This window comes from Erythrolamprus reginae, chromosome 2 (assembly GCF_031021105.1).
Source record: "Erythrolamprus reginae isolate rEryReg1 chromosome 2, rEryReg1.hap1, whole genome shotgun sequence".
NCBI lineage: Eukaryota > Metazoa > Chordata > Lepidosauria > Squamata > Dipsadidae > Erythrolamprus > Erythrolamprus reginae.
Genome location: NC_091951.1, coordinates 352,501,573 through 352,516,556, shown reverse-complemented (window position 1 = coordinate 352,516,556; position 14,984 = coordinate 352,501,573). Strand labels below are relative to the sequence as shown.

General features: G+C 42.4%; 1 protein-coding gene across 1 annotated transcript in view; it reads right to left on the bottom strand.

The window, feature by feature from the left end:
* Positions 1-166: 166 nt before the first annotated feature.
* LOC139162818 (uncharacterized) overlaps positions 167-14,984 on the bottom strand; it is a 65,365-nt gene continuing 50,547 nt past the window's right edge. Inside the window, exons 2-6 of the mRNA XM_070743638.1 lie at positions 11,596-12,069; positions 6,571-6,708; positions 4,777-4,833; positions 3,504-3,594; positions 167-1,595 (exon numbers count right to left, since the gene is read on the bottom strand). Coding sequence (XP_070599739.1) covers positions 1,394-1,595; positions 3,504-3,594; positions 4,777-4,833; positions 6,571-6,708; positions 11,596-12,025 — 918 coding nt within the window. The 5' untranslated portion in view covers positions 12,026-12,069 and the 3' untranslated portion in view covers positions 167-1,393. The remainder of the gene's footprint in view (positions 1,596-3,503; positions 3,595-4,776; positions 4,834-6,570; positions 6,709-11,595; positions 12,070-14,984) is intronic.

The following is a 14,984-nucleotide window of genomic DNA, read 5'->3' as shown; positions in this document are numbered from 1 at the left end:
TCTTTCAAGTCTTAGCTTTGGCCCCTTAAAGATGGGTGGGGTTCAAATCCCAGAATTCCAAGTGCTCCGTCTAGGCTAGAAGCCAGCGGGAATTAAAGCCCATGCACTCACAGCCGGAAGGTATAAATTCGAGATATATTGTTCAATAATTCATAGCATCAAATGGTTAAATGTCAAAAGGGATTTTTAATCCATCCAGGGTGTCCTAGAAACATAGAAACATAGAAGTCTGACGGCAGAAAAAGACCTCATGGTCCATCTAGTTTGCCCCCTTATACTATTTTCTGTATTTTATCTTAGGATGGATATATGTTTATCCCAGGCATATTTAAATTCAGTTACTGTGGATTGATCTACCACGTCTGCTGGAAGTTTGTTCCAAGCATCTACTACTCTTTCAGTAAAATAATATTTTCTCATGTTGCGTTTATCTTTCCCCCAACTAACTTCAGATTGTGTCCCCTTGTTCTTGTGTTCACTTTCCTATTAAAAACACTTCCCTCCTGGACCTTATTTAACCCTTTAACATATTTAAATGTTTTGATCATGTCCCCCCTTTCCCTTCTGTCCTCCAGACTATACAGGTTGAGTTCATGAAGTCTGTCCTGATACGTTTTATGCTTAAGACCTTCCACCATTCTTGTAGCCTGTCTTTGGACCCATTCAATTTTGTCAATATCCAGCAAACCTGGAAAATAGGGAAATCAGGAAACTATCAAAGAAATCGGTGGTTCAGGAAACATCAGGGAATTATCAGGGAATTCGTGAAAAAAATGGAATAAATCAGTGGGGGGGAAAGCAAACTGTATTAAATTGTTTAAAAGTCAGGGCAAAATCGTGTTAAAAAAAAGGATCGTGCTGGTTGGCAGAGTCAAGCAAAAATGAGCATAACTGTGGCAACAACTTGCTTCCTCGGCTACCGATATTTCTCCACGGCTTAGCCGTTTGGTATGACGTCATCTACAACTGCTGCCTTAACTAAATCGCAGGTGTTCTGTTGGGTTCTCAGGTAGACTCCTCCCAAAGATTCACAGGTACAAATTTCACACACACACACGTTTGAAAATTCAAAACAATGTTCTTTGTAATGAAAATACACTTAAACCAAGCCCTCCTGTGAATTTTTGGGAGGAGTCTACCACGACAGAACAGTCATGCTGTTCCTGGGCCATTTCTGCTACCTGGACAGCGTCTGTCCCCACGTGTGGAGGGAGGACCCCATGACTGCCACCGTGTCTCCTTTGTTTTCTCTTTTTTTAGTGAAAGTGTTAGTCCACTACATCATCGGCCCCGGAAAAAAGGCCGTGGAAGCTTCAAGCGTGAGCAAAAAACACTCTGTAAGGAAGAACTGGATTTCGAGAGGTTCGGCCAGAAGGAGACAGAGTAGGTAGAATTAGTATAAATGGTCAAAGAGGGAGGTGGTGGTGCCATCTTTCCATTCGATTAAGATCTCCCCGTGCTTGAGCGAAGGGGAAGCAGAGACAGGGGTCATCTCCCCCTTGGAGGTGGGGCTGACCATTCCTGGGGAAGATGGTTGACATTCCTCAGAGCTCATCTGCCGGCTCTTCAAAGCTAACAGCTGCTGCTTCTTCTTCCTGTGGCCAGAAGGACAAGACCTCTTGAGTCACACGGGGTTTATTTTTAATAATAATAATAAATTTATTGTCATTGTCAAAAACAATGAATTGTCATTGGCAACAAAAGTCGTGTGACACCCAGAGACCAGTCCCACCATACATAAAATCAGAATAGGTAAATTTAAAATAGAATAAAAAATAGAATAAATGTCCTACCCACTACAAATTCCCCACCCTGAACCACTCAACCATCTACATGACAAACCGAGTAATATTGTCCAACAGTTCACTTATTCATTCATTCATTCATTCATTCATTCATTCATTCACTCAACCAACCAACCAACCAACCAACCAACCAACCAACCAACCAACCAACCAACCAACCAACCAACCAATCAATCAATCAATCAATCAATCAATCAATGTGTTGGTTATGACCTATGGCACTGGACCAGATTACTTATGGGACCACCTTCTGCCGCATGAATCCCAGCGTCTGATCAGGTCCCACAGAGTTGGCCTTCTCCAGGTCCCGTCAACCAGACAATGTCATTTGGCGGGACCCAGGGAAAGAGCCTTCTCTGTGGCAGCCCTGGCCCTGTGGAATCAGCTCCTCCCAGAAATTCGCACTGCCCCCACCCTCCTCGCCTTCCACAAGAGTCTCAAGACTCATTTATGTCACCAGGCTTGGGGTCACTAGATTCCTGCCCCCTGGCCGATGGATGTGTTGAGAGAAAGTTGATTGAATGGGAATCTCTCTCTTTTTATGGTTTTGGGGTTTTTAGATTATTCATTTACATTAATTGGATTTAGGATGTTATATATTGTCCCCTTGGAGAGGGGTGGCATAAAAGTCCAATCAATCAATCAATCATATCTATAGGTTGCTCTTCTCCAGGTGGATTCGGGGCAGCTTAAAGGAATAAAAGACACAACTGAATACAACTATAAAAATATAATATAAAACCCCCCAAAATAAACATTCATGTTTCATACATTCATAGCTACTGGCTGGAGCAGAGTGTAACACTCAATGGCCCCAAGCCTGCCGGCAGAGCCATGTTTTTAACAACAACAACAACAGAGTTGGAAGGGACCTTGGAGGTCTTCTAGTCCAACCCCCTGCCTAGGCAGGAAACTCTACACCACTTCAGACAAATGGTTATCCAACATCTTCTTAAAAACTTCCAGTGTTGGGGCATTCACAAATTCTGGAGGCAAGCTGTTTCACTGGTTAATTAGTTCTAAGTTGCTTCTCTCCTTGTTTAGTTTCCACCCATTGCTTCTTGTTCTACCCACAGGTGCTTTGGAGAATAGTGTGACTCCTTCTTGTTTGTGGCAACCCCTGAGATATTGAAAGACTGCTATCATGTCTCCCCTGGTCCTTCTTTTCATCAAACTACCCATGCCTAGTTCCTGCAACTGTTCTTCATATGTTTTAGCCTCCAGTCCCCTCATCCTCTTTGTGGCTCTTCTCTGCCCTTTTTCTAGAGTTTTTAAAGCCTTTTAAAGCCGAGTCTGTGGAGAGAGGCGGCATACAAATCCAATAAATAAAAGGGTGAGGGGTCATATAAATCTCTGGGGGAAGTTAATAATAATAATAATAATAATAATAATAATAATAATAATAATAATAATAATAATTTATTAGATTTGTATGCCGCCCCTCTCCGCAGACTCGGGGCGGGTTCCATAGGACCAGAGTCGCCACAGTTACCCGTAGCCCTGCCAGGTGACATTGCTTGGCTGATGGGACCTGGAGAAGGCAGAAGACGGCCCCGCAGGTCATCTGGTCCTAAGCCATGGAAGGCTTTGTAGGTCATAACCAACACCCTGAATTGTGTTATGGTGGCCATAAAAACATCCCATAGATAAAGAACGAGACTTCCTGCCAACTCCACACAGCCCGAGTCTAGCACTTACTTTTTGGATTGGATGTTGAACATCAGGATGATTATTCCCAGGAGGAAGGCCAGAGGGCTCAGGACGAGCAGGGTTGTTCTCCAGATGGGACCTATGGAGGACAATAGAGAAACCTAGAAGATTGACGGCAGAAAAAGACCTCATGGTCCATCTAGTCTACCCTTGTACCATTTCCTGTATTTTATCTTAGGATGGATATATGTTTATCCCAGGCAGGTTTCAATTCAGTTTCTGTGGATTACCAACCATGTCTGCTGGAAGTTTGTTCCAAGCATCTACTACTCTTTCAGTAAAATAATATTTTCTGATGTTGCTTCTGATCTTTCCCCCAACTAACCTCAGATTGGGCCCCCTTGTTCTTGTGTTCACTTTCCTATTAAAAACACTTCCCTCCTGGACCTTATTTAACCCTTTAACATATTTAAATGTTTCTATCATGTCCCCCGTTTTCCTTCTGTCCTCCAGACTATACAGACTGAGTTCATTAAGTCTTTCCTGATACGTTTTATGCTTAAGACCTTCCACCATTCTTGTAGCCCGTCTTTGGACCCGTTCAATTTGATCCATCTCTTTTTCTAGGTGAGGTCTCCAGAACTGGACACAGTATTATTCCAAACGGGGTCTCACCAGTGCTCTATACAGCGGCATCACAATCTCCCTCTTCCTGCTTGTTATACCTCTAGCTATGCAGCCAAGCATCCTACTTGCTTTCCCTACTGCCTGACTGCACTGTTGACCCATTTTGAGACTGTCAGAAATCACGACCCCTAAATCCTTCTCTTCTAAAGTTTTTGCTAACACAGAACTGCCAGAGATGCATCAACTTCTCAGTTACTAAAGTCATATTTTCTGCAGTCGAGTTTAGAGTGTTTTGTATCTGTTGTGTGTTGTTGTGGTGGGAGCTGAAGTAGTTGTTGACAAGGAAGGATATTGTAGCAGATAATTTTATGGGCTATGCTTAGGTCGTGTTTAAATTAAATTAAACACGACCTAAGTTAAATTAAATTATTAATTGAAATTATCTTAAATTATTGAAATTATCTTAAATTACAGGAATCTCTGAATTGTGATCTTGACAATGTGGAGGTGTGTGTTTATGAGGAAAGAAAAAGAGCGATGTCTATATCTGAATCTTCCAGATAGATTTCTGTTGAACAGGGAAGTTCTCAAGAAGATCCCTTACAAAAGTATTGGTCCTTTAAATTAAAAAAAAATCCTCCTATGTCTGCAACCATCGCAACATCTCTCTTACTTTTAATATCCGGTTTCTTACCTAGGTTTGGGGGACCAGTAGTGTTCTCCTGGTGCTTTTGATGTGGTGGATATGTTTCTGGGGAGAAAAAGATAGAATGGAACAGAGAACTTCACAATGGAGACCCAGGGAGAATCTCTGTCTACTGAGGCCAAACTTACAAAACACAACGCACCCACTACCATGTTGTTTGCTGGATTTCAAATTTCACTGTGCACAACCTGCTGATGTTGGCAAAGCTGTTGTTTGTGGCTTGGTATGTTGTGTAAACTCCGAGTAAACACATTTTATTTTATTTATTTTATTTTATTTATTTTATTTTATTATTTTATTATTTTTATCTATCTATCTATCTATCTATCTATCTATCTATCTATCTATCTATCTATCTATTCCAATACACAATGAAGGTTATAGAGTAGAATAGAATAGAATAGAATAGAATAGAATTTTATTGGCCAAGTGTGATTGGACACACAAGGAATTTGTCTTGGTGCATATGCTCTCAACGTACATAAAATAAAATATACATTTGTCAAGAATCATGTGGTACAACACTTAATGATTGTCATAGGGGTCAAATAAGCAATGAAGAAGCAATATTAATAAAAATATTAGGATATACGCAACAAGTTATAGTCATACAGTCAACATGGGAGGAAATGGGTGATAGGAATGATGAGAAAAACTAGTAGAATAGAAGTGCAGATTTAGTAGAAAGTCTGACTGTTGAGGGAATTATTTGTTTAGTAGAGTAATGACATTCGGGGAAAAACTGTTCTTGTGTCTAGTTGTCTTGGTGTGCAGTGCTCTGTAGCGACGTTTTGAGGGTAGGAGTTGAAACAATTTGTGTCCAGGATGTGAGGGGTCAGTAAATATTTTACCCGCCCTCTTTTTGACTCGTGCAGTATCCAGGTCCTCAATGGAAGGCAGATTGGATATACTTGTAGTAAAATATATCAAAGAAAGAAGAGAAGATATACGAATAAAATATATCAATGAAATAATAGAAAAGAGATATAGGAATAGAAGAAAAGATACAGGAGATATAAGGGAGAGAATTTATTTATTTGTTTATTTATTTATTTAGTTAGTTAGTCAGTCAGTCCAATACAAAATGAAGGTTGGAGAGAATGAACATGTAGTGATATACTGTATACCAAGGAAAGGATAGAAGAAAAGATATGAAAATAAAATACATCAATGAAGAAAAGAGGAAAAGATACATGAATGGAAGAAAAGATATAAGATATATAAGAGAGACAATTGGACAGGGGGCGGAAGGCACCCTAGTGCACTTATGCACGCCCCTTACTGACCTCTTAGAAACCTGGAGAGGTCAATCGTTCTAAGCCAGTGATGGTGAACCTATGGCACAGGTGACACAGGTGGCACGCGGAGCCATATCTGCTGGCACACAAGCCATTACTGGTAGCTCAGCTCCAACACACGTGTGTGTGCTGGCCAGCTGATTTTTGGCTCACGCAGAGGCTCTGGATGGTGTTTTTGGCTTCCAGAGAGCCAGGTGGATGGGGAAGGGCATTTTTACCTTCCCCCAGGTGCAGGGAAGCCTTTGCAGCTGGGGAGAGCAAAACACGAGCCTACTGGGCCCACCAGAAGTTGGGAAACAGGCCGTTTCTGGCCTCCAGAAGGCCTCCAGGGGAAGGTGTTTTCGCCCTCCCAAGGCCTTGAATTATCGGTGTGGGCACTCACACACATGTGATAGCACATGCCTACGAGGAAAAAAAGGTTCTCCATCATTGGTATAAGGGCTAAACTAGGTTCTCCTTGTCTTGGTGGCACCTCCATACTCACCATTATCGGCTTCGAGGTGTCTCTCGTTAGACATTGGAAGTCCGCTGGTGACATAAGACTGGCTTTCCAAGTGGACCATTAAGAACGTCGTGGCCTTCACAGAAGGGGTGTGGATCTCCAGGGAACCAACTGTTTCATCTGCCACACACCCAAAAAAAAAAGGTTTTCAGAAGTTTTAGGAGTTCTATCTTTTCTTTGGTCTATCTATCTATCTATCTATCTATCTATCTATCTATCTATCTATCTATCTATCTATCTATCCCTCTGTCCCTCCATCCATCCATCTATCTATCTATCTATCTATCTATCTATCTATCTATCTATCTATCTATCTATCTATCTGTTATGCTGGGCTAATGGCAATTAGCCTATGAGTTCAGAATCATTCTCAAACACCCAGCCAGAAAAATAAATCAACTTTATATGAAGTCTTGTAAAACAATTCCCAAGTACTGCTGACTGTTTCTTTGATGCTGGAGTGTGTGTCAAAACAAAAGAGTAAATGACAAGGCTATAAAGCCAAAGTTCTCACACACCAAATTCCTCCCAGCTCTTCTTGCTCTGAAGTATGGCAAAGTTCACCAGAGTCCTTGAAAACAGAAAGCAACCCCACGCTGCTCAAAATCTTCTTCCAAACACTCACACAAATGGATAAACGCCCACGCCTCAGCACTCCCAACCTCCCTTATTTATCGTAGGCTCTTTAGTATAATTATCCCCTGAACAGCTGTACGCCCTTATCTCCTTTGACGCCTGTACAACTGATCCCTTTGTCTCATAATCCTGCACACACGGGGATCCAAATTTGCGTCATCCATGATATCGTCCAGTTCTGAGTCAGAGGACTCCCTAGCTGGAGAACTGGCTGGTGGGCTGGCTGCACCCATCCCCATGTCTGCCTCTTCTCCCCCACTTTCTGCTTCTGCTTGTGAGCCAGTTTCACTCTCCGAGTCAGGTGGCAACCAGGACTCCCATAAACAGAACTCCCATAAATCCACATCAAAATCCCCAGCTGCAGGAGCTGGCCTAGAGCCAACCACAACTCTCTCTCTCTCTCTCTCTCTCTCTCTCTCTCTCTCACTCTCACTCACTCTCTCTCTCTCTCTCTCTCTCTCTCTCTAGCTAGCCATCTATCTAGAGTCCTGGTGGCGCAGTGGTTATAATGTAGTATTGCAGGCTAATTCAGCTAATTGCTAGCAGTGCGATCCTGCCTGCCTCAAGGTTGACTCATCTTTCCATCCTTCAGAGGTCGGTAAAATAGGGACCCAGATTGTTGAGGGCAATTTGTTGACCTCTCCCGATTCCTAAGAGGTCAGTAAGGGGCCTGCATAAGTGCCCCAGCGTGCCTTCCGTCCCCTGTCCTAATGTTTCCTTCTTACTAGTATCATGTATATAAATATTATTATATCTTTGTATACCACCAATACATACTTGACAAAACAAACAAATAAATAAAATAATAAATTTGCTGACTCTGCAAACCCCCTTAGAGACGGCTGTAAAAAGCACTATGGAGCGGTATATCAGTGTCATTGCTATCAATCCATGCCAGTTGCCACATAACCTAGTTTTGATCGCATGCCAGTGAGGACTTTACGATCCTCATAAAGTGCAAGGATTCCATTGCAATTCACTTTCTTCAGGGATGCTGTAACTTCAAACGATTGCTAAATGAATGTCCGTTAAGTCAAGGACTATCTGTGTAAAAAGAGCACAAAATTAAAAAAAAATAGGAGTGATAAAGACACGTTTTAACCCAGCTGACAAAACTAGAATGTAAAGGAATGGTGATATTAGTGCTAAAGTGTATACCAGCGATGGCAAACTTATGGCACAGGTGCCACAGGTGGCACATTGAGCCATATCTGCCGGCACGCGAGCTGTTGCCCTAGCTCAACTCCAGTGGGCATATGTGTGCCAATCAGCTGGAGACTCTGGAAGGGCATTTTTGGTGTCCGGAGGGCCTACAGGGGGATGGGGGAAGGCATTTTTGCCCTTCCCAGGCTCCAGGGAAGCCACTGGAGCCTGGGGAGGATGAAAAATGGGCCTACCGGGCCCTCCAGAAGTTGAAAAATGTACTGTTTCTGGCTTCCAGAGGGCTTCCAGGGGGCAGGGGAGGCAATTTTCGCTCTCCCCAAGCATTGAATTAGGGGTGTAGGGACTAGTGCAGGCATGATAATGTGTGCGCATATGTTTTTGGTACCCGAAGGAAGAAAGGTTAGCCATCACTGGTGTGTGCCAACAACTAAAGGATAATGGTGATAAATATTGTAAAATACTATAAGAGATGGGAAATTAAAAGAATAGAATAGAATAGAATAGAATTCTTTATTGGCCAAGTGTGATTGGACACACAAGTAATTTGTCTTGGTGCAGATGCTCTCAGCGTAAATAAAGGAAAAAGAGACAGTTGTCAAGAAACATGTGGTACAACACTTAATGATTGTCATAGCGGTCAAATAAGCAATGAAGAAACAATCAATATTAATAAAAATCTTAGGATTCAAGTAACGTTACAGTCATACAGTCCTAAGTGGGAGGAAAAGGATGATAGGAATGATGAGAAAAAAACTTGTAGAATAGAAGTGCAGATTTAGTAAAAAGTCTGACAATGTTGAGGGAATTATTTGTTTAGCAGAATGATGGCGTTCGGAAATAAACTCTTCTTGTGTCTGGTTGTCTTGGTGTGCATTGCTCTGTAGCGACCTTTTGAGGGTCGGAGTAGAAACAGTTTGTGTCCAGGATGTGAGGGGTATAGAGAATAGAATTAGTTAGTAATACTTTAGATCAGTGTTTCCCAACCTTGGCAACTTGAAGATATTTGGACTTCAACTCCCAGAATTCCCCAGCCAGCGAATGCTGGCTGGGGAATTCTGGGAGTTGAAGTCCAAATATCTTCAAGTTGCCAAGGTTGGGAAACACTGATTTAGAGTGTAGATTATATTAGATTATATTAAAGAATAGAATTAGTTAGTAATACATTTGCCTAATATAAAATTTATTAGAAGTAAAACCACTCAAGGGAAGGCTCAGAGGGAGAGAAAAGAAATAGGTGGAGAAAGGTAGAGCTGAAATGGAGAGAGGGAAGAAAGAAAGGATGGAGAAAAGGGAAGGAAGGTAGATGGGAGAGATGGAGGGGAGTGAGAAAGAGAAATATGAACACAGGCAGATAACTTATTGATATGATAGAGGTGTTAATATGAATATAAAAGAGACCAGCTGGAAGGATGTAATAATATATGTCATGGATATGTTTGTATGCAATAATGGGGTGCAGCCGAAACAGCTGGGATCGGGGTTCCAGTCACGGAAATTGAGATGTGCCTGCATTGATATACCATATTTTTCAGAGTATAAAACGCACATTTTCCTCCCTAAAAGAGACTGAAAATTCAGGTGCATCTTATATTCTGCATGTAGCTCTTTGCAAAGCTTTTTTTTCTCCAGCCCTAACTAGGTGTTAATGATTTTCCCAGCTCTTACCTTGCAGGTTCATACATTGTTACTCTTTGTGAAAAATGTTTCCCAAGCTCTAAGCCTTTGCAGAGTTTTTTTCATTGCTCTAACTTGCTCCATGTAAGTTTCTTTCCAGCTCTAACCAGGTGCTAACTATGTTCCCAGCTCTTACACACTTGCAAACTCTTTCATTGTTACTCTCTGTGAAGAATGTTTTCCAAACCCTGTATTTGTAGGTTTTTATTGTTCTACTTGCTCCAAATGTTTCTTTACAGCCCTAAGCAGGTGCTAACAATGTTCCCAGCTCTTACCCGTTTGCAAGCTCTTTCACTGTTACTCTTTCCAAAGAATATTTTCCAAGCCTTAAGTCTTTGCAGATTTTTTTTCATTGCTCTAACTTGCTCCATATACGTTTCTTTCCAGCCCTAACCAGGTGGCAACAATGTTCCCAGCTCTTACTGGCTTGCAAGCTCTTTCATTGTTATTCTTGCGAAAAATGTTTTCCAAGCCCTAAGTCTTTGCTCTACTTTCTCAGAATGTTTCTTTCCACCCCTAACCAGGTTCTAACAATCTTCCCAGCTCTTACTGGCTTGCAAGCTCTTTCATTGTTACTCTCTCCAAATATTTTTTTTTTAAAGCACTAACGGACCAGACTAAGGATATTAGCCAGATGAATACCTGGTAAGCAGATTCTTTTCCCTATTTTCCGCCCCCAAAACTAAGGTTTGTCTTATACTCTGGTGCATCTTATACTCCAAAAAATACAGTATTTATGAATAGCAATAGCATTTAGACATACAGTGTTCCCTCAATTTTCGCGGGTTTGAACTTCGCGAAAAGTCTATACCACAGTTTTTCAAAAATATTAATTTTTGAATTTATATGCCGCCCCGAGTTTGCGGAGGGGGCGGCATATAAATCCAATAAATCTAATCTAATCTAATCTAATTAAAAAATACTTTGCGGGTTTTTTCCCTATACCACGGTTTTTCCCACCCGATGACGTCATATGTCATTACCAAACTTTCATCCGACTTTAATAAATATTTTTTTTAATAAACTTTAATAAATAAACATGGTGAGTAATGATCTAAATGGTTGCTAAGGGAATGGGAAATTGCACTTTAAGGGTTTAAAGTGTTAAAGGAAGGCTTGTGATACTGTTCATAGCCAAAAATAGTGTATTTACTTCCGCATCTCTACTTCGCGGAAATTCGACTTTCGTGGGCAGTCTCGGAACGCATCCCCCGCGAAAATCGAGGGACCACTGTATACCACTTCCTAGTGCTTTTCCAGCCCTCTCTAAGCGGTTACAGAGTCAGCCTCCAACAGCCTCCAACAATCTGGGTCCTCATTTGACCCCCCTCGGAAGGAGGGAAGGCTGAGTCAACCTTGAGCCGGTGGTGAGATTTGAACTGCTGAACTACAGCTAGCAGCTAGATGAAGTAGCCTGCAGTGCTGCACTCTAACCACTGCACCACCCCGGCTCTTGGAGCTAAATAAGAATAAAAAATAAAATTAAAACAGAGGCCTATCTGTATCCTGTGAAAACATCCATCGTTGGCTTACTTTCGGGTCTTCTCTCCGAGCTGTGTGAGGCGGCTACTGTTGACTCGCCGACTCCAGCGGCTTTCGCCAGCTCTGTGGCACAGACAGGTGAGCCCACACCTGTCTTCCACTTGCCGAACCTGTCTTTCTCCAGGGCGAGGAAGGCCCGGTGCCCTCCCGGCTTCGCGCTGAGATGAAGGCCGTGTCCGCGTAAGGTCACCTGGCCTTTCCTGCCACACGACCAGGCCTGAAGCGGGCCCTCCTCACAGGGCGCCAAGTGGGCTACCGCCGATTCTTCCACGTGGGAGACGGCCAGGCACTCCCCAGTGTGTTGGTTGACCATGGCCGAGGCTACGCTATCCCAGCGCCACTGATGCTCTGGGGAGTGGGCCTGGCATTCGGACAGGTCGACCCGCTCGGCTTTGGCGTGAAGCGAGGCGTGGATACACATCCGCAGGCGGACATTTTGGATGAGAAAGCTGCGCCCGCCCAGATCTGGGGGATGAATGAAGAGAGCATTACGTTTACAAGGGATGGGAAGCCTCTTGGAGTAATGTTTTTAGTAACTAGGAGGTTTTTTGATTAATATAGACAGTTTGGTCTAATGGTTAAAGACACGAGTCTAGAAAGCAAGAGGTGATGAGTTCTAGTCCTGCTTTAGGAATGAAAACTGACTTGGTGCCTTTGGGCCAATCACCAGGAGACGGGGAGTTCTAGTCCTGCCTTAGGAATACTATCCTCTCCTCTCCTCTCCTATTCTTCTGTCCTGTCCTGACCTAACCTATCTCATCCCATTACATTACATCCCTTCCCATCCTACCCTTTCCTTCTGTTGTGTTCTGTTATATCCTATCCTATCCCATCCCATCCCATCCTATTTTATCCTATCCCATCCTATTCTTCTGTTGTGTCCTGTCCTGTCCTATCCTAACCTATCCTATCCTATCCTATTGTCCTGTCCTATCCCATCCCATCCCATCCTATCCTATCCTATCCTATCCCATCCTATTCTTTTGTTCTGTTGTGTCCTGTCCTGTCCTTTCCTAACCTATCCTATCCTATTCTTCTGTCCTGTCCTGTCCTATCCCATCCCATCCCATCCTATCCTATCCTATCCTATCCCATCCTATTCTTTTGTTCTGTTGTGTCCTGTCCTGTCCTAAGCTATCCTATCCTATTCTTCTGTCCTGTCCTATCCCATCCCATCCCATCCTATCCTATCCCATCCTATTCTTTTGTTCTGTTGTGTCCTATCCTGTCCTAACCTATCCTATCCTATTCTTTCGTCGTGTCGTATCCTGTCCTATCCTTCTTTCTATTCCATTCCATTCTATTCCATTCCATCCTCTATTCTTTTTTTCTTCCTCCTCTTTTTTCTTCTTTTTCCTCTTTTTTCCTCCTCCTCCTCCTCCTGTCCCCTAATTTAGTTAAAATATTCCTTATTTTTGACAATTATGAGCGACTGCCCCAGCCAACCCAACATTTCTCCCCGAGAACTGGGGCTGTTATCACCAGGATCTAATTCTCATAATTTATTTTTGAAAGGTAAGCCAGCTCAAGAATGTCACATCCGTCAAGTTTTCATGGTCAATTTACATTTCAAACTGTGTCCTCCTTCGACTCTAGGGGACTTCCAGACAGCTGTTTAGGATGTGGTGTGAATTGAAGAAAAGAAACAAGGAAGTCTAGCTGTCCCTCCAAAAATGCACCTTTGGGACATTTCATGACCTAGATGCCTGAGGATCTCTGTAGATATTTGTTTAATGCAGTTTAATGTCTCCAAATGTAAAATAATGCACTTGGGGAAAAGGAATCCTCCATCTGAGTATTGCATTGGCAGTTCTGTGTTAGCAAAAACTTCAGAAGAGAAGGATTTAGGGGTAGTGATTTCTGACAGTCTCAAAATGGGTGAGCAGTGTGGTCAGGCGGTAGGAAAGGCAAATAGGATGCTTGGCTGCATAGCTAGAGGTATAACAAGCAGGAAGAGGGAGATTGTGATCCCCTTATACAGAGCGCTGGTGAGACCACATTTGGAGTACTGTGTTCAGTTCTGGAGACCTCACCTACAAAAAGATATTGACAAAATTGAACTGGTCCAAAGACGGGCTACAAGAATGGTGGAAGGTCTTAAGCATAAATCGTATCAGGAAAGACTTAATGAACTCAATCTGTAGAGTCTGGAGGACAGAAGGAAAAGGGGGGATATGATCGAAACATTTAAATATGTTAAAGGGTTAAATAAGATCCAGGAGGGAAGTGTTTTTAATAGGAAAGTGAACACAAGAACAAGGGGACACAATCTGAAGTTAGTTGGGGGAAAGATCAAAAGCAACGTGAGAAAATATTATTTTACTGAAAGAGTAGTAGATCCTTGGAACAAACTTCCAGCAGACGTGGTTGGTAAATCCACAGTAACTGAATTTAAACATGCCTGGGATAAACATAGATCCATCCTAAGATAAAATAGTCTAAGGGCAGACTAGATGGACCATGAGGTCTTTTTCTGCCGTCAGTCTTCTATGTTTCTATGTTTCTATTTAGGATGTGCCATTTGCGAGACTTCCTAAAACTTTGTCCTGCCTCGGTTTCCCTGCATTCAAATAGCCTTTTACTGCACACAGGGACTTGCAAAGTCCTTTGGTTGCCAGGGGCAGCCAACCCACCACAAAAGACTACAAGAAGTTTTCCCCGCAGAAATAAAAAACCGAACCGAGATTCCTTGAAAAAACAAATTTTCATGTGTGTTTCAATCGGATCGATAAGCAGAATCAATAGAAAATCACTTATTGAAGAAGCCATAGCCCACTTACCCTTCAGCCAAGAAAGCAGGATTATCCACGTTAAACTCCCCTTAGAAAGGACCATTGTCGCTTGCCAAAGAAAGTGTGTGTGTCGGTGTGTGTTTGTGTGTGAGCGCATCGGTGTGGTGCGTTTGTGCATGACCAATTCTGGAAAGAGTTGGGGGGGGGGGAGGCAGTTTATAAAAGAACAAACTGTACTGCAAAAGAGAAACTGGGTGAGTTTTCTTTCTTTTTGTTTTCAAAAGTTTTCCCCCCCCAGTCAATCCATACATTAATCCATTTCATTTATTTATTATTTGGATTTATATTACAACATGGAAACATAGAATATTGACGGCAGAAAAAGACCTCATGGTCCATCTAGTCTGCCCTTATACTATTTCCTGTATTTTATCTTAGGATGGATCTATGTTTATCCCAGGCATGTTTCAATTCAGTTCCTGTGGATTTACCAACCACGTCTGCTGGAAGTTTGTTCCAAGGATCTACTACTCTTTCAGTCAAATAATATTTTCTCATGTTGCCTTTGATCTTTCCCCCAACTAACCTCAGATTGTGTCCCCTTGTTCTTGTGTTTATTTTCCTATTAAAAACACTTCCCTCCTGCAC